This window comes from Megalops cyprinoides, chromosome 6 (genome assembly GCF_013368585.1).
Source record: "Megalops cyprinoides isolate fMegCyp1 chromosome 6, fMegCyp1.pri, whole genome shotgun sequence".
Classification (NCBI taxonomy): domain Eukaryota; kingdom Metazoa; phylum Chordata; class Actinopteri; order Elopiformes; family Megalopidae; genus Megalops; species Megalops cyprinoides.
Window position 1 is genome coordinate 35075173 of NC_050588.1, and position 25372 is coordinate 35100544.

At 44.2% G+C, this 25372-nt stretch overlaps 1 protein-coding gene across 1 annotated transcript in view; it reads right to left on the reverse strand.

Moving 5' to 3' along the window:
• Positions 1-474: 474 nt before the first annotated feature.
• slc12a5a (solute carrier family 12 member 5a) overlaps positions 475-25372 on the reverse strand; it is a 183170-nt gene continuing 158272 nt past the window's right edge. The window contains exons 5-26 of the mRNA XM_036530844.1: positions 22454-22508; positions 19284-19414; positions 16575-16822; positions 15835-16046; positions 15310-15477; positions 14174-14272; positions 13705-13762; positions 13256-13430; positions 12331-12449; positions 11911-12009; positions 10407-10526; positions 9926-10030; positions 9291-9459; positions 8948-9143; positions 8570-8739; positions 6721-6852; positions 5512-5619; positions 4977-5102; positions 3982-4169; positions 2083-2097; positions 1455-1588; positions 475-602 (exon numbers count right to left, since the gene is read on the reverse strand). Of these exons, the coding sequence (XP_036386737.1) occupies positions 511-602; positions 1455-1588; positions 2083-2097; positions 3982-4169; positions 4977-5102; positions 5512-5619; positions 6721-6852; positions 8570-8739; positions 8948-9143; positions 9291-9459; positions 9926-10030; positions 10407-10526; positions 11911-12009; positions 12331-12449; positions 13256-13430; positions 13705-13762; positions 14174-14272; positions 15310-15477; positions 15835-16046; positions 16575-16822; positions 19284-19414; positions 22454-22508 (2919 nt within the window). The 3' untranslated portion in view covers positions 475-510. The remainder of the gene's footprint in view (positions 603-1454; positions 1589-2082; positions 2098-3981; positions 4170-4976; positions 5103-5511; positions 5620-6720; positions 6853-8569; positions 8740-8947; positions 9144-9290; positions 9460-9925; positions 10031-10406; positions 10527-11910; positions 12010-12330; positions 12450-13255; positions 13431-13704; positions 13763-14173; positions 14273-15309; positions 15478-15834; positions 16047-16574; positions 16823-19283; positions 19415-22453; positions 22509-25372) is intronic.

Below are 25372 nucleotides of genomic sequence, written 5' to 3' on the forward strand. Positions count from 1 at the left end.
AATGGACAGACACAGAGCAGGAGGAGCCACAGAGAGAAGCCAGAGGCCCCCAGCAGAGAGAGAGCCACTGTTATGGGATGGTGCAGATGTTTTGAGTGGCATTCACGATATGTCCACAGCTGCGAGAAATAACCAGTAAGCAAGCACACAGGCAAAATGAGCCTTATCAATCATCCACGTACGCCTCTCGTTTGGAGTGAGGGACAGGCCTAAGTACTGGAGCTGTTAGAGTGCTTTTGGCATTGTAGAGAGAATGACATCTGGGCATCTTGGGGAAAGAAAAAAAAAAACAATACGAATAATATGATGCTGGCTTAGACATCTGTGAAGAATGGGAGGTGTCTCTGAGTATGCAGTATAAAGCGATTTGAAGAAAGGGGTGGTGGGATGTGGCTATTGCTTGGTGTGAGGGGGTGTCATCTGGGTAACGGTGGAGGGGAGGGTCAGTCTGTGGAGAGGCGGGAATGGGGGGGGGGTGAGGGGTCGGAATGGGGGTGACGGATGGGCCCCTCAGGAGTAGATGGTGATGACCTCACGCCCTCCACCACGCACGAGGAGGACGCGGTTGAGACCTTCGGTCAGGACCTCAAGGAACTCCATGTCTGTGAGAGATTCAAGGTTAAGGAGAGTGCAGTGCATACATGGCTCAGACTGATAAGCCCACACCTGTGGTGAATTCAAAAAAGCAGGTTATTAGGTTAAGATTATTATAAGATAATAATGCACGAAAACAATGAGCAATATTGAAGAATAAGCTCCAAGGATTCCACAGATGTTGTGCTCACAAGCATGCATGTATGTTTTTCAGAGAGGTGAGCCAAGTGTATTATTATTATAGTACAACTGCTGAATCCAAAACTGGGTGTAGAAGGTGAAAAAGTGAGAAGAAAATACTAAAAGAAGCCACTTCATCATAACTTTAGGAGTGTATCATTTTACAGCTGTGCCATACCTAACTGGATGCAATGCAGTCATTTTTTTAACCTTTATTTTACCAGGATTAAATACCTTAAACACCTGCAGGTTTCATGGTGGCAGAGTCAGCGTAGTTTGTGGAGCCCTCTTTATTGTCATATGGACTCTAACTCGGGCTCTGAAGTAACAGCTTCAATATAATGAAGGGCATAATTCTTTTGAACTGGCACTGCTGATTCCCCATTCTAACACGCGGTGTACAATTACGACCTCAGAATGTAATTTACCTGCGAGAGGATGCTGCATGTGCAATGAGGCTCAGCGAATTATTGGTGTTATTAATGTTGGAATTTGACAGAGAGGGGCCGAGTTACATCTTTAAATGCGCCTCTGGGTGCGAGAGATTGAGATGCCACATAAAGCACCCCGGCACAGCCCAGACAGACCCCCCGCAGCTGCGTATGCTACAGAAGCAGCCTGCACGCACACACACACCCAAACACGGTTACCCTACATTGCTCACAGCGGGAGAAGGATACAGTTCTCATCACCTGCCCTGTTCTTGGGTGGCCCAGGCATGTTTAGGAGAACCAGCTTGGCCTCCTGGGATTTATTGACAATGACGCCATTCAGTCTCAGGGCAGTGTGCATACGCCTCACGTTGGACTGGTTCCTGATGGAGCAGAAAGAAAAAAAAGAGGCATGGTTACATAATCGATCATTAGATTATACAATCTACATGATAAATATAAAGCATATGGAAGCAGTAAAGCTGAGTCTAATGGTTATAGACCCCTGAGGCCTCTCACTCTTCCTACAGTGAACTTTGTCATTAAATCATTTTCGCATGCTGTGTAGTCTGAAATCTTACAGTTTCTTTGATATTCTAAGCAACCGCAGTTGGAAAAGTAACAATTTGCTATAATTGCTGTCTCAAAATGAAGGGCAGAGACGATTTTGATTAGACTGAACAGTGGCCTACATCTCTCCTCAATCGATTGCTGGCTTTCTGCTATAGAATACATCAGGTTGAAACATGGGGCAAAGCATGGTCTAAAACTAAGCCACTGCTTCAGACGCTGGCCTTCTTTCTACATAGCTTAAACCCAGAGTGGGTACATTCTGTCAGAGAACAGAGGGCTTCACCCTAGAAGACACAATACTCACAGGTTCTCCCATTCCCTGCAGCATGACAAGGAGAGAAACACAAGATGGATCTTTATATCCAGACTTACATACGTTATTATATCAGCGCTGAATGATAAAAGGATAGATAATAAGCAGGGCCATATTCAAGGACTGAATACTGAGAAGGTGATAGACAGCATAATGACTCCCCGTGGGACTTGGGGAATTGCTCAAAATGACTGTTTGCTATGACAGGGGTCACTTTGACGTACAATGACATCATGCCAGACACCATGCAGTGTACCTAGGTGATAGACATATATGCCTTTGTTATTCCAGAGAGACTACACAATGCAAAGACTCATCTAGTGGCAAGCACTGGTTTATTTGAATTGACTTTTCTTTCTTTTTTCAAAGCGAGAGCTGAGGGCTGTAAATGAAAGAAATCTGAGGCCAAGGAACTGCAGAGAGATGATATATATGGACATATATTTCCATATATGAAGCTCCACTGTTCCGACTGTGAAAACAATGTGAAAATAATGCCAAAATATGTCAGCACATACTGAAAAAAAGGAATTTAAGTACAACTATATCCCAGTACATAGATATTAAGTCTCCCATCAGAAGTGTAGTAACAATCAAAATTTGAAAGCACGGCTCAGAACTAGTTATTAAAAATAAGTCCCAGTTTGGAAGTAATTTACCACTCATAAAAGCACTATTAATAATTGCTCAAATTAGGAGGAGTGAACTCATTATATGAAATGTAAGCCTTCCATTTTCAAAGACTACCTAAGTCTCTTGAAATGTAAGAAATAATTCATGCTATAACTCATTTAGTACAAAGCTGGATGAGAAATTTTACATATGATGTTTCTGACTTCAGCTAAAGCACATGTTCACATGGTTAAATATTTGTATGCTTTTTTACACAAAATCCCATTAATGAGAAACTGGCGTGGCTGAATTTTGAGTGGTAATTACTTGTTCTCAGCATCAATATGTTTCATTGATCAGTCATAACTGACCAGGACAAAGCTTGAGTGACTGGCTGATCGATAAGCATTACACTTCACCTCATTAGTCCAAAAGGTGATTGGCACTGTTGTTAAGGTGATCTAACCAGCCTGGTGAAAACTAAGAAAGAAAACCACAGAAAGGAACTGATATACCCTGCTGAATTAGGAGCAGTGCTGTATTGCCACCAGTATACCAGATCATGGGCTAAGCCAGCAAACAGTCTCATTTGGGGGGGGTGTTAACAGCAAGCTCCAGCTTTGTGATCATTTTCACTCTGCCAGCTCCACTGCATCACAATCTGAAATGTGTTGCTGAAAGGTGACAGTGCTTTGATTGGTTATATTCAACAGGGTGTACTCTGCCAATCACGAGACAGACAATCTGAGGGACTCGAGAGTCATAGCAAGCAGCGAGGAACTTTAACAAGAGTGAGCATGAGCTTCACAAAGTAAAGACGTCTCTATGCAAATCAAAATTTTATGCTGATTACAAATCTCAGTTCGTTGCTCACAAACCTTTAGCACTATTTTCAACTCCTGTGGAACAGAAATTTATCAAAATGAATAAACTTTTTAAAATTCACTGCATGAGTGTCTGCTTGATTGTTTTAGCATAATACTGTCAATTGCTAAGGTGAAATAAAACCTTGCATACAGCTCTCTGTAGCACGTGTAGTAAAGCAAGCGTATACATCCCATTAGCGCAATTACTGTGGCGAAAGAAATGCTGCTCCAGTGCTCCAGTGAAATGGCCACAGGGCGTCTTTAACTCCTACATGACCGCTCAGGCAGAAGACCCATATGTGTACACACGTTCACAAAGTCGACATTTTCTCACATGTCTTGCGGATGTCAGAATGACACAGAGGCAGAGCGGTTTGATCATGCACCCAGGCATAACACAGACGGGACTCACGGCTTCATGTTGAAGATGTCCTTGATGCCCTCCGGCGAGGTGGCGCCTGGGGGCTTCCCCTTGTCCCCGTCGAATTTGTCGGACCAGGTCATCTGCACTTTCTCTCCGGGGGTCTCAGCGCCCTCTGCGGGGGACTGGGGGCTGGCGGGGGTGGTGGGGGTGGCATTCTTGTCATGTATCAGCTGCACCTGTTGGGGGTTGGAGACATTCACAGACTGAGAGCAGGGGCACAGTGGAGCAAAGGGCAAAGGGGGAGACAGAAAAAGCTGTTAGGTGGGTCTCTGTGTTAGAGAGAGCAGACCCTGCTAGGCTGCTAACATCTGGTCCTGCTCTCCATCGGGAGACAGTTGGCAACGCTGGCATCTATGATACCACGCTGAAATAAAAGGTCTTACAAGTTTAAAAGGATTGAGACTCCCATCATATTTTAAATATTGATGCATTGAAACAATGACCTTCATCTGAAAAAAATTATGCACTGATGCATTTTTATTTTTGAAGCAGATACAATGAATACAATGAATACAATGACATTTTTTATAGTGAATACACAGCTGTAGCTAGCTAACACCTCGCTTTGTCACATTTGTTGATTAACAATGAACTGCATGCCTAGCTAACACTACACTGCTAGGTGAGCTCAGATAGACACTCACATAAGACCAATCACACATAGCTACAGTAACACACAGTAGCTTGCAGCTTGCTGATTAGATGCACTGAAGGACTGAATTGTTCACCACAACCCTACCCATTACCTTAGAATAACCACAAGGAACAACTTGGAACCTTGGCACACAGACGCAGGGAGAACTGGGCCCCGTGGGTAGTAAGGAGACCTACACAGACTCCTTGCTACCCTTAGGAAGAGGGAGAGGCAGGTGAAAAATCACAGAGAAGAGTAATAACAGGCAGGGGGCAGGGAGAGGGAGGAAGTGAGAGAGAGAGAGAGTGGGAGAAACAGATGGAGAGGGAGCGACGGGGTCAGGCAGTACCTCCTCCTCAGGCTTCTCCTCCTCACTGCCCCCGGGCTGCTCCTCAGTCACGCTCAGCTGAGTGCCCACGGCAGCCGGGTTTTTGCGGCGGATCGAACCGCGGGACACGTCAGTGATGCATTGGATCTGAGAGGAAGGAGTGTGGGAAGAGTTCACATTTCAATCTCACCGGCACCCTGGATGTTAACGATAACAGCAGAGCGGTGAAGAAATGCACTTTCCTTTTGTGACGTCTGGGATTCGTTACATTACATTAAATTATTGTCATTTAGCAGAGTGACTTACATAGGTTACAGTTTTACATGTTACCCATTTATACAGCTGGATATTTAGTGAGGCAGTTCTGGATAAAGTACCTTGCCCAAGGGTAAAACAGCAGTGCCCCAGCAGGGAATCGAACCAGCAACGTTTTTGTTGCAAACCCTGCTCCTTACCACTATGCTACACTGCCACCCATCACCTGAACTGGTCGCTGATAATTTGTAGACTGGCACTATGACGGTCACTGCTAATGTCTGCATAATGCCTGTCTTACCTCTCGCTCACGTTCGTTCTTGCTGAGATTAATCTGTTTTAGGATCTGTGACCGCTGCTCCATCACTAGGGTCTTCTCATAGGTGTAGGCTGAGATGTCACTGTCATGCTGGGGAGAAAGATGACATTTGTTTAGACATCAACAGATAAAGCAGTAATGTATGCCAGGACTCCGAGGCTGTGACTGGGAAGATGGCTCACATGTGTAAAAACGGTGGAACATAACCAAATGGCATACAACTCTTAAAAGGACATTAAAATTACTTGAGGTATTTTTAATGCCGTTCATATATACTGAACTGAATGAAAATAAAACAATGTATACTTCATGCAAAAGATAATTTTAAGATTAGTTCTTTCATTTATAATGGAAATACATATGCCACTCAATAAAGTAGTTCTTTAGTTTGAAATTCTGAAACCTAAAACCGATGACTAATATATGTATGTGTAACTGATAACAATCCTTTTTTACAAGGGCTCCATTTACCAATGTTCAATTTAGTGCAAAATATCAGAATGAAACATGCGTATTATTTACATTTATACGCCACCAAATACACAGACTAGAGAAACAGGTTCAATGGGTGTCCTAATAAGAGCTATTTGCTGAAGGCTCTTTATTCGCCCTGACTCAGATCCCTTTACGCTGCTACATGCAGACACAATCAGGCCACAAATACAAATTACAATTACCACCGGAGAATCGCAGTGGGGTGAACAATCAAGCTAACAGGATGAGCTCTGAAGTAGGCCTCATCTGTGTGCTACACCCTCACTCGGTCCTCTGGAGCCCGCTGACGAGTGTCTTCTGGTAAGTTTCGGGACAGTGTGAGTGCCCTCCAGCCCATCAGCCCCACTGATTACTCTCAGATTTTCCTCTGATTGATTATTATGCCTCTTTAGGCTGCGGGTGGTGCGCCCTCTTCAGTGAAGATAATATAATAATGTAACAGCCTTTGCACGTTACTGATGATACTTTCTACATCTACTGCTGACCTGTGCATAGCTGTGGTTACATGAACAGTTGAAAGGGTTTCACACTGTTTTATTTATATTTTTGATCTGTTAAGATACTCTTGTTCCTCATCATAAAGCTCGTTGTGCTGTCATGTCACAGTGGAGGTTTTGTGGGGACTACGTTTCACAATGTATGTACGTTTCATAATCTCAGAGAGAGACGGAAAGCAGGATGATAACAGTGCCTCACCATCTCCACCACCTCCACTTCGGCGTCGATGCGCAGGTGATAGAGGAAGGTTGTCAGGTCCTTTTTCATCTGAATGCTGTTGTCATCCATCTGGGCCACAGTGAAGATGCGCATCTTGCACTTCCTCCACACCTGTCAATAAGCGGACGCCTGTCATTCGTAACCTGAGCAGTCATCCGAGCCTGCAGCTCTCAGCGTGTCTTCCCGCTGCATATGGATAATGCCCAGCCTTCCCTAACCACAGTCCCTATCCCAGCACCTGCATGGCCGTGTATAATATACATCCAGAAATATCTGCATGCTTTTCATAAAGCAAATTTGAAATCTGGTGTTAATAGTACAATAGTAAAAGGAGCATATAAAAATGGCAGTTAAAAATCTATTTAATTTCAGCAGGATGGTTATATGATATAGTTTGGTAATACATCCCCCAGACTTACAGTATTCACTAATTTATTATATATTAATATTAAACAATATTAATATATAATATTAAATAAAATTTGGTCAGAGAGAAACTAATCTTAAACCCTTTACACATGGCAACTGACTTCCTAGGCTACTGTGTCACTTGTCTCTGGAACCAGAGAGTGTATGGTACTACTTCGGTACTAAAAGTCAAGTCAGCGTAAGCATTTAAGCTTATATAATCCAGTCACAAGTGTTCTAATGTATGTCTTGCTCAGATCTTCTCTGCTTTTGCTCAAACATTTTGTTTTTACTCAGAACATGCACTCATATTTTTCTGCCTTTGCTCAGTTTGTTGCGCTCATCCTCAAATCTCTCTGCTCATTGGCATTAATTAGCATTCATCTTGTGGGGGCTAGCTAAAATCGACTTGCTAAAAAAATTGCATCTCCTTTTACCACGCTATAACAAAGCCTATGAGTATTTCACCTTTTGTTAAATATGGGAACATTCATCAACAAGTGTTAACTCTTTAGCAGTAATCACAAGCTAATGTGAAAGCTAACATCTTTGACAGTACATTAGCTTGGTAGCTAGGTAGTTAGCTTGCCTTCCTTTTACCCTGTCATTGCCCAGATTACACCACGCATCACTGCCAAAGCGATACTCCTTACACGGCTAGACCAGTGACTGAAACACTTTTAGGAAAAAAAACAGGAGGATACACACTAACACCAAAAAACAAATTCTGCTCCAAATATCTGGGGATCTACAGCGTAAACCCCCTCCTTACCTCTGCACAGTTCTGCAGTGCAGTTTAAATAATGCCTCCTGTAATTATGGGCTCCGGCACAGCCAGACTCAACGCTGGGTGGAGCTGCATCGCTCGTGGGCTCGTGCGAGTGCCCTCCAGGCCATCAGTCCCACTGATTACTCTCAGATTCGCATGTGGTGAGCCATCTTCAGCAAAGATAATATAATAATGCAACAGTCTTTGCATGTTGCTGATGATACTCTCTACATCTACCGCTGACTGTGGCTACGTGAACAGCTGAAAGGGTTTCACCCTGTTTTATGCATTTCTTTGATCTGTTGAGATACTCTCGTTCCTCATCATGTTCACGTGATATGGGAATAGCATAGGAACATTACATTTTTACATTATTGGGATTCAGCAGACACTCTTATCCAGAGTGACTTACATCAGTTACAGTTTTTCAATGTTGAGCCAGTTGTGGGTTAAGTACCTTGCCCAAGGGTACAGCAAGGGGGGCAGTGCCCCAGCAGGCAATTGAACCAGCAACCTTTTGCTTATGAGCCCTGCTCCTTAACCATTACGCTACACTGCCGCCCATTGGTGCTGAATCAATGTGCTGTCGTATCATTAAATGCACAACAACAACTGGGCGTGGCCACATCGCTCGTGGGCGTGGCTCGGTACCTTGTGCTGGCGCAGCAGGAAGGGCAACAGCATCAGCATGCCTCCGTCGTGGACGATCCACCAGACATCAATGTGTCCCTCGGTGAAGCGCTCTCCGTTGGATGGGAAGGCCGAGATGTTCTTGGGCACCAGGAGGGCCAGGTGGGCCGCGGTGGTCTCCCTCACGAGCTCTGCGGGTTGGAGGCGGGTCGGTGAATACCCGTGACGCCCAAAAATACATTACAGGACATTACCAGTAATGTAACATTACATTAATTTAGCAGATGCTCTTATCCAGAGTGACCTCCAGTGACATCCAGCACAAAACCTTGCGAATTGCTCACTCTGTTGGCCCTGATCGTAAACCCCCCTCCCTCGAACGCCACCCTCCTCACTCACCGATGAAGTTCCTCCAGGTTTGGTGCTCCTCCGGCTGCTTCCAGTTGCGCGGCCAACTCACCAGCACCGTGTTGTGCTGCAGGCCCCCGAGCCCTCCGGCCTGGAGCAGGTGAGACGTGGCGTCCCGCAGGTTGGAGGAGATGACCACCTGGCAGAAGCCCTTCACCTTCTCCGTCTCCATTAGCTTCCGTAGGGACTGACAGACAGACAGAAAACAGAAGCAAAAAGAGGAAAGAGGAAAGGGGAATTAATAAACCTAACAGGCACTGCAGAAATTGAATGTAACCTAAGAAGCTAACAGATTATATTTTGTTGTTAGCACGTAATGTGGACGGTTTCTGACCTGCTCTGCACGCTGGGACTGCGGGTGATTGTCCAGGAAGGTGCCCTCCAGGGCAGTGCCCACAATGGTCAGGCCCTTGCCCGCCTTCAGCTGGTTGGTTAAGGACAGCAGGCGGGGCTGTTCCACATTCTGCTCCGCATCTACACTGACCAGCACCAGCAGCTGAGGCCTGGGAGAGAGAGCAGGCAAACGTGGGATGCTTAGCCCCGACTAGCAAATAATACAAGCCCTGGTGACACAGAGATGTACAGTACCAGGCCTATCAAAAGTTTGGACACACCTACTCATAGAAAGGTTTTTCTTTATCTTTGCTGTTTTCCACATTTTATAATAGTAGTAAAGACATCAAAACTATGAAATAACACAAAAAGAATTATGCAGTGACCAAAAAAGTGTTAAACAAATCAAAACTCTTATATTTTAGATTCTTCAAAGAACCCATATTCAGCATCAATTTCACTATTTATATTTGTCTAAGAAACCAATTTCAAGCATTTTAGCATGATTCTTTTCATCAAAATGTCTTTAAATGCATGTTTCCCATTACTTAATCAGCTGTGTGTTGAATGAATGCGTGCATGCGTGTGAGAGTGATTGATGCCTTTTGCAGTAAGGTTCGTGAACACTGGCCTGACCTCCAGTTCTTGGTGTGTGGGGGCCCCTCCTCCAGCCTCATGAGGGCGAATCGCGCTGCGCTGAGTGACACGCCTCGGATCCCGTCTCCCCACTCCTTCTCCGCCCTGCCACACAGTCAAACCCCAACCTCACTAGAAAGGCAAACATCTTCTGCCAACAGAACCTTAATTAAATGCTATTTGCAGGGTGAAGGGGAGGAATTACACTGATAAAGAGCAAACATTTCAGGGTGTGAAGGCCAAGTCATCTACATTCAGACTGATTTTCTGTAATTTTCAGTAATTCAGTTACCAGGTCCTGCTCCATTTCTCACAAGCTTTCATTTTCAGTACTGTGAAACCTAACCTACATATACTGCTGCCTGATTTCAACGCCAACATGGTGGTGTCTCAGTAAATTAGAGGTCTCGATTTATGACAGGTCTCCGCTTATAAGCTCTGCTTACCAAACTTTCTGGCTCAGAGGTCAGAGTTCACTCACCCACGGAACTCGATGTACTTGTAGATGCAGCCAGCGATCACCATGGCGACGATGGCGTAGTACCATGAGCAGATAAACATGAGAGAGAGACACAAACTCATGCCCAGGAAAGACAGGGCCCTGCGGGGTGACAGGAACACACATGACACATTCACAAATCAGTCTTCTTTTGTCTTTCTCGTAGTCTTCCCTCCCCTGTCCCGTCCTCAAGGGCAAAGCCCTGCTGGGTGGGATTAGGGTAATTAACTTGAACAGCTCCAATAAAATATCCACATGTGCGGATGCTATGTCAACTGTAAGATACACACACCACTATGGATAAGGGTGTCTCCCAAATGCAAATGACTGATGTAATGTACTGTAACACATCAGTATCAATTATCACTATGACTGATTACCAGCTGTCAGGCCTCTTCATGTCGTTGCTTGGCACCCAAAGGAGGCACCTTTACAAACAGCTGTGCCCCTCGCTCACTGGCTCACTGACTGGTTGACTGACTGACACGGCAGCTCCTTCAGCAATGACACCCCACCACTAGGGGGCACTAGAGGGGTGAAATGGCCAGCAAAGCAATCGCAGTTGATACAAACACTTCCCGTTCAGCTCTTTTTTATTCAGATTCTCTCCACTTCCATAGCGATATCTTAATTACACCGTTCCTGCTCTTGGCGAAGAGGGAGAGCTGTACTGTTGTAATGTAGGTCTTACATTTGCTGGCATGAGCGAAACATACTTTCACAGATGCATTATTAATGTAATTAGTGCTTCCTGAAGATGACTTTACACTGCCTTTACACAGAATAAGCAGATTCTGTATCCATTATCTGCTGAAAATGCATAATAGTTGTACCCTACAGTATGACAATAAACTGCACTGTATATAATAACAGAATATTGGCAAAACATCTGACAAACTAGTAATGGGTCCTCCCTGGGATTTAAAATTGAATGCTAAGTTATTGCTGTTTGATGTTTCTGGTAACAGTTGCTGTTTTATTTAATATTATTCTGTCCGTATTTGGTAGTTTATTTTCAATTTCGTATTTCTGTACAGACACGATTGGAATCAGAGAGTATAATTTTTAAGTCATAAGAAAAAGTTTCTCACCAACTTTACATGATAGCAATGCTCTTGTTTCAAGAATAACTTGCTGTTTTTTAATAACACAGCAACATGCATTTGTTAATTTGTTTGTTAATAATACAGAAATATACATACACAATATATGTGTCAGGATGGGAGATACCTACTACTGTCTCCCACTGTGAAAAATGTATAGTTGTCAAGTAACCAAAACATCATTTCTTTTGAAGGTAATTTTACAAATCTATCAAAAAGTATGTCATTATGTTTGTTACATAAATAACATAATTACGTGATTAGCTCTTTTATAAGGACAGGACTGTAAGCATGTGTTGACTATTTAAGAATGATCCCAATGACTGAAATCCCACATGTCATCAGTGATGTTCCAAGGCGCTGTGATTGGCTGCCGGACTCACCAATGGTAGAACTTGAAGCGCGGCCTCCAGTTGGGGGTGCGCAGCAGGGTTTGCAAGGCACAGGCGAGATTAACAAACATGTAGCACATCAGAAAGAACCTGGGGACACAGAGGATAACATACATTTACATTCAGTCACTTAGCAGAGGCTCTTATACAGAGCGACAGATAACATCGTACACTTAGATCAGAAGCACTGAACTATATGAGAGAACCTGAGGACAGAAAGCAGAAACCATGCACAGGCCATGTCTGAAACCGATGTATAAATTGGATTACATGAAAAGTTGTAACCTGTGTTAGTCGCTCTGCTGAATGACATGTAACGTAACGTAACGTAACGTAACGTAACGTAACGTAACGTAACGTACTGTAATGTAACGTAACGTATTGTAATGAAATGTAATGCCAGGCACTCACATGGAGAGGATGGGAGCGACGGCGTCCAGGGAGGCGATGAGGATCCCGCTCTCGCAGATGCAGGCGGTGAGGAGCAGAGCCCAGGTGGGCTCTCCGTTGGCCTTGCCATGGCCAAACACCTACAGACAGGGCGGAGATTACAGAGGGGGGAAGAGCACTCTGCGCAAAACCCTCTGCTGCAGTGCGTCCCCCCCCCCCCTGTCCCCCCCCCCGATCCTCCCCTTCTACTCCTCCTCCTCTCCGGTCACTTTGGGCCCTCAATACTGGGTCATAAATCACCATCACAACACTCAGGGGACAAGCAGCTTAAACTATTATACCTGATTTACACACAGAGCAGAGACAGAAGAGGGTGGGTGTGCCTGTGTGTGTGTGTTTACGTGTATTGTGTGTGTGTGTGTGTGTGTGTGTGTGTGTGTGTGAGTGTGTGTGCGTGTGTGTGCACATGCGTGTGCGTATGTGTGTGTTTGTGTGTCTGACTGTATGTCTATGTTAGTCTGAGAGTGTGTGTGTGTGTGTGTGTGTGTGTGTGTGCATATTTGTGGGTGTGTGTGTCTGTGTGAGTCTGTGTAAGTGTGTGTGTGTGTCTGTGTATGTGTGCGCATGTGTGTGTGCATATTTGTGGGTGTGTGTGTGTGTGTGTGTGTGTGTGTGTGTGTCTGTGTGAGTCTGTGTGTGTGTGCGTGTGTGCGTATGTGTGTGTGTATGTTTGTGTGTGTGTCTGTGTGAGTCTGTGTGTGCGTGCGTGTGTGTGTATGCGTATTTGTGTGGATGTGTGTATTTGTGTGGATGTATTTAAGTGTGTGTGATTAAGTGCGATGGGTAACAGTCAGGGTGATCCATCACGTCCAAAGGGCCCCTGCAGGTTTTACAGCTCTCTTCCTTTGCCCTGTCAGCAGAAGGGATGAGTGACAGGCGCACTCACCCTGAGGAAGGGCACGATGCCATCGCGGGAGATGGCCTGTAGGAGGCGCGGTGCTCCCGTCAAACTCTGCAGCCCCGCCCCGCAGGTGGAGAAGAAGGAGCCAATCACAATCACCCAAGGGGAGGGCCAGGCCAGCGTGCCAATAACCAGATTGCCATTGACTGCTTCACCAAACCTGAAGAAACAAGCAACATGTTCTCTGAAATCTCACCGAAGATATTCAGTACAAGAGATTCTCTCAAAAGCCATTCAGGGATTATTGATTTATGAAGACTCATGCACTACAGAGGAGTCATAGGTACAGACTGACTCAGAAATCTCAACTTTGATTGGACACACATTAGAACATAGTCATCATTTGTAACTATCCGTGCCACGTAAAGACAAACACATGGCAGAGACATTCAGAAAGTAAACCTGTAATGTGATGTGGATTGTGCAGAACTTACTTGTCCCTCAGCACCACCCCCTCAATGCAGGCGCCAAACATAATCACACTAGACATGTCTAGGAGGCACAGTTAAGGTAAACAGTAACTGTTACAGCGTTAAATTACATTATTGTCATTTAGTAGACACTCTTATCCAGAGCAATTAATATAGGTTACAACGTATAGGTTACATGTTACCCGTTATACAACTGGATATTTGCTGAGGCATTTCTAGGTTAAGTACCTTGCCCAAGGGTACAGCAACAGTGCCCCAGCAGGGAATCAAACCTGCAACCTTTCAGTTATGAGCCCTGCTCCTTTGCCACTATGCCACACCGCCACCCTGCATGCTGGGTAATTAGCTGTGCTATCGCTGTTGACCTTGATTGAGGAGCACTGAGAGCACAGGATGATGGGAGTGATCCAGAGGGAGCGTACTGAGGACAGCATCCTCCAGACTGCCGGTGCAGGGAGGAGGTAAAGGATACAGACTAGTGAGGTGGTGGTGATGGCCATGATGGTGCCGATAGGGATGGACTTCTGAGCATCCCGCAGATCTCCAGAGCGGTTGGAGCCAGCCATGATACCTGTAGCAAACACACACACATATACACACATGAACACACACGAACACACATACACACACACGCACACATATACACATACGATACGAGTGCTTGCATTAACTTAATGAAATAAGCAACCAAGGAAACATCCACTGGCATGCCAAAGAGTTCTCATAAAGACTAAGTTGCCATTACAAGATTTAGCTCCAAATATTGATCTGAATTCATATTTAGTGTGTGTGTGTGTTTGTTTGTGCGTGTGTGTGTGTGGGGGGGGGGGGGTGAAGGGCTATAAATAAGGTTGCTTAACGTGTGTAAGGAAAAGAGTTTTGAGAGAAGGAAGAAGGAAGAGAAATATTTAGCACTCATAACAAAGTTATCCATTTTATGAGTGAAATATTATTAATTCAAGTAACTGGCTCTGGGCAGAAAATTCTGATTTATTACATGGCAACATACAGTTTTTGGATGCCTGCTTCTGAAAGTAAAGCTCATGCATATGCATGTATTACAATCTTAGTCAATTTCAATCTTAGAGGGGGAGGATGAATCCCTCATGAATCCCCCTCCATAACCACATCATCACAGAGAATGCCATTAAAGTGAAATTACTGCATTGTTGTCTGTGTTGAGAAAAAGACCATTATTTGGATAAACTATGGAGGGAAGCCAAAATGATGCTGCAGATAGATTTCCTATCCCTGCTTGTGTGTGTGAGTGTGTGTGTGAGTGTGCGCGAGTCTCCGTGTTTGTGTGTGTGTGTGTGTGAGTGTGCGCGAGTCTCTGTGTTTGTGTGTGTGTGTGTGTGTCTGCATGCATGTGTGTGTATGTGTGTGCGTGTGTGTGTGTGTGTATGTGTGTGTGTGTGTATGTTTGTGTGTGTGTGTGTGTGTGAGTCTGCATGCATGTGTGTATATGTGTGTGTGTATGTTTGTGTGCGTGTGCATGCGTGTGTGTGTGTGTGTGTTTGTGTGTGTGTGTGTGCATGTGCATGTACATGCGTGTGTGTGCCGCTGGCGTCACCGACTTTGCCTGCTTTTAAAATGGACTCCGCTGACCTGTGACAGAGGGGAAGTAGATGCCGACCAGCAGCGTGAAGAAGCTGGTGATGTCGGCGAGGACGTATCGGTTGCTGTTGGTGACAGGAGCGTCGGGGTCCATCACTGACGGGGCCCCCCGTTTCTCAACGATCATCCCCTTCTCCATGTAATTGCCAAAAATGTTCTCTAAGAGAAGGGGGGGGGGAACAGGGTGACATGAGATGCAAGCACACGCATTCTGACATAGCTGGGCGTTCTCATCATGAGCAATGCTAAAATAATGGCTTGTAAGTACAGCGGAGCTGAAATTAGTAGCTTGTGTGAGTCCTGCGTAAGGCCAGAAGTGTAGCAGGTAGCACAGTGGTTTTAGTGGTGACATCACTCCCTGAAACCGGGTTAGCTTGAGTTGTTGCTGATAGCACTGAGGGCAAATTTACTTCAGCTTACACACAGGATACATAAGCACCTGAAATCACTGCGAATAACATCTACACACATGCACATACCTTTTGGGAGGGCAGATGTTGGTGTATGGACTCTCACCTGCCAGGATACCACTGGTAATGCCCGGAATGCCCTGGATCGCCGTCACATTGTTGTTGACGAAGTACTCGTCACAGGTGGCGTTGAGGAACTCAGAGTCGCAGAACAGCCTCCACAGCTTGGTGGTGACGGTGCCATTGTCCTTCTCGATCACCTTGGCGCACACGTCAAAACCCTTCCAGACCAGGGTGCGGTTCCCGAGTATGCAGACCCTGAGAGAGCAACAGCGGTGGAGACCGAGAGTCAGCGCCAAAGGCCGGGTTCCGGGTCGCCGCCCAGGACAGAGCCCAAGTGTCAAGGAGAACCTTCACCTTTCCCCAAAAGTGTATAATAAATTGTCACTTGATTAATGTCTAAGGCTCACTGCCTTTTATCTCCAAAATCGTTAGCTGAACTCACCGATCAATTCCATTCCAAACTGTTTGTTAGTCAAGTGGTAATTGTCTTTGTCTGAGTGACCAGCCCGAGCCACACCTGCCTAATCGGAGGCCCATTAAATACAGGTGTGCGGCTGGAGGGTGAGAGGCTCATTTTGTTTCTGTCGACTCTTTGCACAGGCTGGTTTCTTTTGTCTGGCTGTCTGTTGGATTTTAAAATAAGTTACTGGCTTTTTTTGAATGGTTGCTCTTTCTGCTTGTTTTTGTGAGAAGTGTCGGCCAGGTTTTCCACACCGAGTCAGCTATGAGTAAATAATCTATGGATAAATTTCCTCGGTTGGAGTCAGGGGAAGGCGTACTCACGGGAAGTCGGGGGGGTCGAAGGAGGTCTTGATGACGCCGGCGTAGACGGCCAGGATGGAGCATATGACGCAGGCGAGGAAGAGGAGGGCCAGCTTGTTGACGTACTTGACGCCGACGAACACCACGATGGCCATGAGCGTGAGCACGCAGGTGCCGTACACGCGCATGTTGTTGAGCAGCGCCGCCTCCGCCTCCGGCCCCTCCAGACCCTCCAGCTTAAAGATGGCCGCCTGGGGAACAATGTAGATCTGCGTACGAGGGAGAGAGAGAGCGGGAGTGTTATGGCTGCTGCTTCCCGGGATGGCCACTAGAGGGCTTAATAACTTCCTGTGTTCTGTCTCATTTAGATAATATCTTTCACCTGTGTTCATTACTTATTTGTTTCACGTGTTTTCTGTTGTTTAAGCCCTGCCCTTTTTATACATATTTGCTCAGTCTTTGACTGCCATGCCTAGGGTGTGTGAACTCTTGTACCAAGCCGGTTTTGTTTCTCTTGAGTATCCAGTAAAGGTAACTTTATTTTCTTTGAACCAAACCTCTTGTGTCCTGAGTCATCCCTGCTCTTGGATTCACCCTGCTCCTTGTCACAGGGAGACAAAAGATTCTGTCACAGACAGCTATGTTGGAACACTCCATGGAGGACAACAAGGTCACAATGGCTGCCCTTAAAAGATTCACTTTTTATCTTGATTAATTAATCCATGCAGGCCTGGAATTAATAAGACTACTCCTTTTTTTACTAGCACACAATACTACTACATCTGAAAATAATTCCGCTAAAACTGAGACCATAAACCTTTCTTATCCATCTTCTACAGTCAAGCAATAAACATCCCTTTTAATTAGAATTCTGCCAGTAAAGTCGCAGTGACCCCCACCCACCCCCACCATCCAGTGGATCCTGACCACTGTACATTTCATAGGTGTCATCAATGGGACTAAAGACAGAAGCATAACATGCTATTAAAACACACCGCATTGCTCCTTTGCCTTTCCCCACTGGTATAAGGTGTTTTATATCAGATCATATCTAAATAAAGAGAATTATTTGTGTGTATTCTGCTGTGCCACAATGTATTTGGTTGGGTAGTGAATAAAACAAAGGGTGACTTATAACCCAAATCCCAGTCAAAGCAGTTACAGCTCTTTCATAGGCTGACAAGTGTCAGGGTCTGTTAACTTTATTTATGATAGCACAATTTGCTAATGTGAATAGATGAATGATTTTGTTTTTCCTCTGTATATATTTGCAATTCCTTTCATGTGTACATGTGTAAACCTGTTCTGCCTGCCGACGTGAGGGTCACAATGGAAATAAAAGTTATTGTCCTGGATTTGTTTTTAGATGCAGCATATCCACCTTGTGGTTATGCTGTATTTTATTTATTTTAATTAAATAATTCAAACAATAAACAAATCAATCATGATTACGGAAATCAGATCTACAAAATATCAACAGATAAAAAGACTTATTTCAAAATGTGAACCTTTCACAATGTTGGAAAAAAAATGTAAATTCAGTTTCAGTTTAAGTAAATTCTGCAAATTGTTTTCGGGACATGTTTCAACGGAAAACAAACTCCCTGCTGTGCTGTACCACCAGGAACCGTGGGGAAGAGCAATCCACAATATCTGATCCATGAGGGCCGAGTCAATATGAGGGCCATTTCACACAGCCATTTTCAACCCGGTCAATACCGTAATGGCCGTGTTATAATAGAGAAATTAACAAGATAAAACCGAATTTTTTCAGCACAGTTAAACGTGGTCTTTTCAAGATTAATCGAACAGGCTTTTGAAACACTCCCCTGTGTTTCTGCAGAAATTCCACACAGGGGTTTGATAAAGGCATTTGAAATATTATTTGAAGAACAAGTGTTAAACTAATTAAAATCAATCTTGGATTGAGGGTCATGTTTTTACACCTGCTGTACGTGGTTGGAAATGATTATTTGAAGCCAGATCGAGCAGAGCTGAAGGACCTTCAATACCGGCTGCAATGATTGTTGTAACCTGGTTACAAAGTGCCCTTTCTAAAAACACAGTTATTTTATTCAATAACATTTTTCATAATATAGAAGCCCGGTGACACCGATAGCTGGTTTCATCTCATTACCCAGCCAAACGCGGCCGGGCCCCTCCGTGTCTCTGGCTCTTTTTCTAATGCCCCATTTGCATAATTACTCTTCCTCATGCAGCAAAAAAATGAAAGAGAAAGAGAAAGAGGAAAACAAGGCTGAAAAAGATGGAAGGGGCTGGGAAAAATGATAGAGAAGGAGCAGAAGATGTAGAGATGAGAGACTTGAGGATGGGCAAATGAGAAGGGAGGATGAAAAGTGAAGGAAAGAGAGGGAAATAGAAGGCAATGGAAGGAGAGGGAAAGGAAGAGAAGGGAGGGGAAGGGAAGGAGAGGGGAAAGAGAGGGGAAGAGAAAAAGAGAGAAAGAGAGGGAAAGGAAAGAGCGAAAGAGAGAAAAAGAGAGGGAAAGAGAGAGAAAGAGAGGGGACAGGAAAGAGAGAGAAAGAGAGGGAAAGAGAGAGAAAGAGAGGGGACAGGAAAGAGAGAAAGAGAGAGAAAGAGGGAAAGGGAGGGGACAGGAAAGAGAGGAGAAGAGAGGGAAAGAGAAAGAGAGAGAAAGAGAGGGAACGAGAGGGAAAGAGAAAGAGAGGGAAAGAGAGGGGAAGGGAAAGTGTGTCCGCAGCTCCTTACCAGCAGGATCTCGATGCACCCCAGGATATACATGGCTCCGGCGAAAGTGGTCCCCAGGTAGAAGCAGATGCCGACAGCACCCCCAAATTCAGGCCCGAGGGAACGTGAGATCATGTAGTAGGAGCCCCCAGCTGCCAATCACGGTTGGGACACAGTTAGATTGCACAAGCCAGCCTGCCCGACTGACACGTCTGTCTATATACCACTTACTTCATCAAAACAGGAATACTCAATATTTCCCTTCATTTACATAGCAAAATACCATCACAGTGCAGTGCGCTTTGTGCTTTACTTTAACTACGGTACAGTGGAAGTGGCAGCATTATTTCACTGCCCCGTATGAAGACTTGGTTGTACAAAGAGAAGGGGGTCTATCTACGTGAGTCCATGGAGGGGGGCCACTGAGGGGGGGTGGGTGCCTGGGTGTGTGTTGGTATTGCGTTTGTGTGGTACACTCCTGTTGGATATGTTGCGCTACACTGGCGTGTTGAGCCAGGTGCGCATTTGTGGTCTCGGCCATGTGTGTTTGGCATTGGCTCTTGTTTGTGTGTGGATGGCAGTTTCCTGATAAGAGCGCCTGCTAAATGGCAAAATGTAAATCTAATGCAAGTGCCGATGACGAGATGAAAGCATTCCATCTTACATTAGACACGTTTTCATACATCTGAGCAAGCACTGAACTCATAATGCTATGCAAGCAACAAAAAAACAACCCTTTCAAGACATGGCGATTAGATTAGAGGGAGGTCTTAGGTTGCCAGTTCTGTTACTTGGTTTTTCCAGCTTCTAAGACTGTTCAAATGTTTTTTTTTTCTCCTGCTTTGATGACACACGTTGATAAATCATGAATCTGTCATACAGTACATGCTCTTTCCTGTCTCATTACGGAAGAATGACACTACTGAGGGCAATTATCTTCATGAAGCTACACAATACTAGGAGTTCTTGGCACAGTACAATGTGTAAAATTGCGATATATCCATCACAAAGTCTTCAATGCCGTGATGCAATTACAAGCGCCACTCTGATCCCCCCCCCCCCCCCCCCTTCCAGCCAGTCAATCTGTCTAGCTTCACGCACATTTGTTACCAGTTCCTAACAGCGTTTCCCTTTAACCCCTTCGAGAAAGCCAAGAATATCTACTTATCAGCTCTCATCTCGCTGTTAATTAACCACTCAGGCAGGCTCATTAGCAAACGGGCTCTCCTAATTGTGCTCCACAATCAATTTAGCGCCGGAGGATTACTCCGTTAATAGGTAAACTGTGACCTCCAAAGATTCAATACTGGAGATGTGTGACGGTGGCAGCCCGGGATGGGGTGGCAGCGGTGGCAGCGGTGACTTGTGGTGATGGTGCACACTTCACAGAGAAAACCCTATCAGAAGCTCTTAAGGCTAAACAAGTCATTTGGATTCTAATAACGCGCAGTAATTATATCGTCAGTGTTTGCAAGCCGGTAATTATGAATATAAGGGAGGCCTTCTGCTTTGTTACCCTCATTTTATGTTGCGGAAAACTCCTTAACCGCTTTGTCAAGGGGGTGGTGATGGAGAGAACAATGGGAGCATTGTGTTCCTGAAAGGAACGTTTTCCAGCCATCGCGCTAATATCAGAAAAGAAAATATTGACACTTTTCTGAAGTATTAGGAGCTTATAAATGTATCTTGCTATCAACTGTTTTTTCAAAATGCCTTTTACCAGCGAGCATAAAAAGGTGTATTTTTTCTGTCAATGAACTCTAAACATATTTGACACCTGTCAGGTGAATTTGCTGAAAAATTGAAAGAAGGATCGAAGCCAAGCTGCAACAATGATGAATGCATTTGGTTATAGCTTCATGTAAGTGTGGCTGATTTTACAGTCTTCCATGGTGAACAAGTCTGGTCTCTGAATGCATTTTCCCTGAAAGGGGAATTAACGTGTGGACCGGCAGTGTAGCATAGTGGTAAGGAGCAGGGCTAGTAACTGCAAGGTTGCTGCTTCGAGTCCCCACTGGGGCACCGCTGCTGTACTCTTGGGCAAAGAACTTAACCCACAATTTCCTCAGTTAATATCCAGCTGTATAAATGAATAAAACTGTAACCTATGTAAGTCGCTCTGGATAAGAACGTCTGCTAAATGCCAATAATACATATAACACCTGTACGAAAGTCAAGGGAAATCATGGCAACGCCTCATAATTGGAAACCTGATGACAAGGGGATATGGTAACACTCTTAACTCACACCGAGCCACAGCGGTGCGAGCGATTGATAAATCGTTCTTTGCGAAGTGGCGAGGTGACAAAGCTCATTACAGCAACTAAGGGCAGCGCCGCGTGAAAGGTCGAGGGATTTAAAGTGGCTGAGGCAGATAGGGATGAGAGTCACTGTGGATTAAGTGACACTGGATGAAGGGGGAAAGTGAGGCTTAAGGAAGAGCTGCCGCTGCTGCTGCTGCTGGCCGGTCTGAGAGAGGTTTGTGGGTTAGAGCCTGGAGGTCACAGGGATTACATCACTAGGGCTTCTGCCGAGGACCTGATTCCTGAGCGGGGACTATGCACCATGTTCCAGAACAAAGAAACGGGCAGCTATGGTGGTGCAGGGTGGTTAAAGGCTAGGAGACATCCAACTGTGTAAATGGACAGAAACACTAAGTTGGATAAGAGTGGCTGCTAAATGACAATGATGTTATGTTAATGGGGGCAGCAGTGTAGCATGGTGGTAAGGAGAAGGGCTCATAACTGAATAGTTGCAGGTTCGATTCCCCGCTGGGGCACTGCCACTGCACCCTTCAGTAAGGTACTTAACCTAGAATTGTCTAGTAAATATCCAGCTGTATAAATGAATAACAGATGTAACAAATGGATAAAAAATGTAACTTATATAAGTGTCTCTGGATAAGACCGTCTGCTAAATGACAATAGTGTAAAGTAACAAGATGTCACCTGAGGATCACAGGCTGAAAGAGAGGAGACTGGTGTTGGTGGCGAGGGTTCTAAACCTGAATTGCCTTGGAAAATGTTGGACGTGACTGTCAAAGTGTAATTCATGAGAAAAAAAAGTGTCTGTTCAGCAAACACATGATGTAATAATAAAAACCCCTGCAGACGTAGGATGCCAGCTCCTCAGTACCCACTTCCCCCACATGCAGAACACGCCTTATCCACACTCAGAGCATGCCCACTCACCTGGCACAACTCCATTGGTGGCGATGGCACTCATGGAAATTGCAGTCAGCATGGTCTGAGAGGGGAGAAAGAGAGGGGAGAGGAATCAGTGCTTTTGAAGTAACAAGGTTCGCTAATCACCATGGCACCTGTGCAGGCAAAGTCAGCCGTTATTCTTCACGTGGCTGAATCACTTTTCTGTGACTTATATATGAAACGTATGTCCGTTCATGAAAACATGTGGTGGGATGTGTATCATTTTAGGGATAATTAATAGATATGATAGATAATTGATGGTTAATACCACAGTAAAATTTCTTTTGTAAGCAGTGTGTTGCTCTTTTATTTTGGAATTTGGGTAAAATGTAAAAACAAATTCACATATTCCCATAATGACACTGGAAAATGTTTTCTCATCTCTTTTTTGAACAGGGATATCCATACATTGCTGATCTATTACTGTGTTGAGGTTTAGAAAGGTATAAATTAAAAACTCTTATATCTATAAATACATAGGCATAAAAACATTCATGGCTGCAGGTAAAAGCTGTGCCTCGGAGCTGAACTTTAAGGCAGACCTTCGGCCATGCGTGACAGGCTTACTCCCTGACTCTGAGGTGAACGGTGACACCATGCAGTGCCCTGCCGAAAGTCATCAATGCGAGTAAAGCTCCTCAAAGCCTAGCAGGTAAAAGGAATGGGGTGGCTGCGGGGGGTGCAACAGTCGGACAGGGTGACAGAGGAGGGAGGGAGAGGACACCACTGGAGGGAGAGAAGGCACAGAGCAACAGACGGAAAGGGAACACCAAAACAGAGAGAGAAGCTGAGGGGGATAGGATCTGGGCACACTCAGATGGGGGAGATCTCTTCCACCTTTCCCCACAACCAAAATGGCTCTTTCTGAAGAAAAAAAAAAACCTGGTGTGTCAGTAATCTGGGTAATGTTACCTCCGGACACAGCTCTCCACACTCCACTGTCACAGTGCTGGTGCTGAATTACTTACTAATCAGGTTATAATGAAGTAAGCCCAGCTTTCTGAAGAGGAGAGATAAGACGGTAATTGTTTTAGTGTTTCTATCTGATTTTAGGAGGCTTAAATTCAAGGAGGTGCTGATTCAGTGTGCCAAGGCCGATGCAACAATGTGGAGACACCACTACACAAGCATGCTGCCCCTAAGAAGGATTTTAAAAAAATTTCAGTGAACTATTCACAAAATTTCATAATTTACCATTTTAATGTGTTTCTGATTGGCAATCCGATTGCAACAGCGCAAGATTAATGCATAGCATATATTCACATTTAAGAGTATTATCTATTATCTAGTATATCTAAGTCTGTTTAACATACGCTGTTATTTTCATAATATAGTCACCATAAGAAAACCTAAAGTAACTGATGGAAAGAAAAAAATGTAGAAAACTAAAAAAGTAAGGAAATGAACTGAACGCATAAAAAGCGCATAAAAGTTAATATAGATTTAAAAACACGAAATTGCGGAAAAATAAAAACAGGTGCAAAAAAACATAATGACACACAGATGGAAAAAATAAATAAATAACAGAAAGTTCCATGCAAACTATGCATTTGGCATATACTGCATTTCCATCATGTCTGAGATTGCATGGCTGACAGACTGCAGCTCCACATGAAGCCATTGGGTCTCCACAAATCAAAAGGCATTAACCCGGATTATACCGCGGATGGCTCTTTCAGCGCCTTCACATTCTCAGCCCTACCGTCAGTACAGAACTGCTGTTGATCTGTATCAGAGATCGCTATCACCCTTTGATCTGGTTCTCCAAGGCTTATCGTCAAGTCTCAGGGCAGATAAACAGAATTATGATTTTTTAAAAAATCTGAGACCACAAAAAAAATCAAACCTTGGATGATTGAATATAAACACTTTTTGAAATGAGTTTTTTAAAAAAAAAAAAACTAGAGAGCACATTTTATTTCATGCCTGTTATGACATGACATGAAATGCCTCCTTAAAAATTCCTTTAAACTCCATTTGCACTTTTGGAATCCTATCAAACTAATTGCTGCATCTTGAATGATGTTACACCATGAAAAATTACTTCAAAATGGGTGTTTCCGTGCAATTTTAATGGGAAATTTTTAATACTGTTATTTGTGGAGTATAATGTGCAGCTGGACTAAATGCTTGCATTTAAGGAAAAAGCAAGAGAGAAACAAGATTGCCCTCAGCCCTCTTGAGTCCTAAAAGCCATTAATCAGAAAAGCCAAATATTGTGATGACCTATGTCTGGGAGTACTTCACTGGCTAGCAGCAAACATATAAGATATCACCAAAGCATAGTGTTGTTGTGTATAATATTTGGTTTAAAAGGTAAATAAGAGCTAGTTACTTTTTGCATCTAATTCTCTTGAGGCCATCACACAACTCTGATGTACCCTAATGCATAGCTTGAATGTAGCTAGTTAAAATATAATGTTTAGAAGTTGCATTAGATGCATAAGAAGTCAGTTTGTTAGCTATTTTTCTTGGGAACCAATGTTGAAATATGCTTAAAAATGAGGGACCTTTTGTATGGTAAATATGCGAAACATTATGCGTTTCCTCCCCTTCAGAGCTAAGCAATGTTTTGATTTTATTTTTATTTTTTTGGTTTTGAGGATGATTTGGCATGACTGACTGCGTTATGGACTCATGCTCTCGGGAAAGTTTCTACCTATGAGAAGGGTTGTGAGGGTTAAGTCCTTTAAATGAGAGAAAAAGCAGAGATAGCCTGAGCATGCACACAACATCCACAGTGTTACTTGCCTATGACTTGTTATCAGTGATTCATTAAACAAGACACACATACTGTGAACAACCTTTAAAAATAATCTTCTTTCAGAACAACTAATCAACTGCTTTTTTAACAGATGTAACATTCTTCCTGGACTTGCATGGATTACAGTAATTATTTATTGA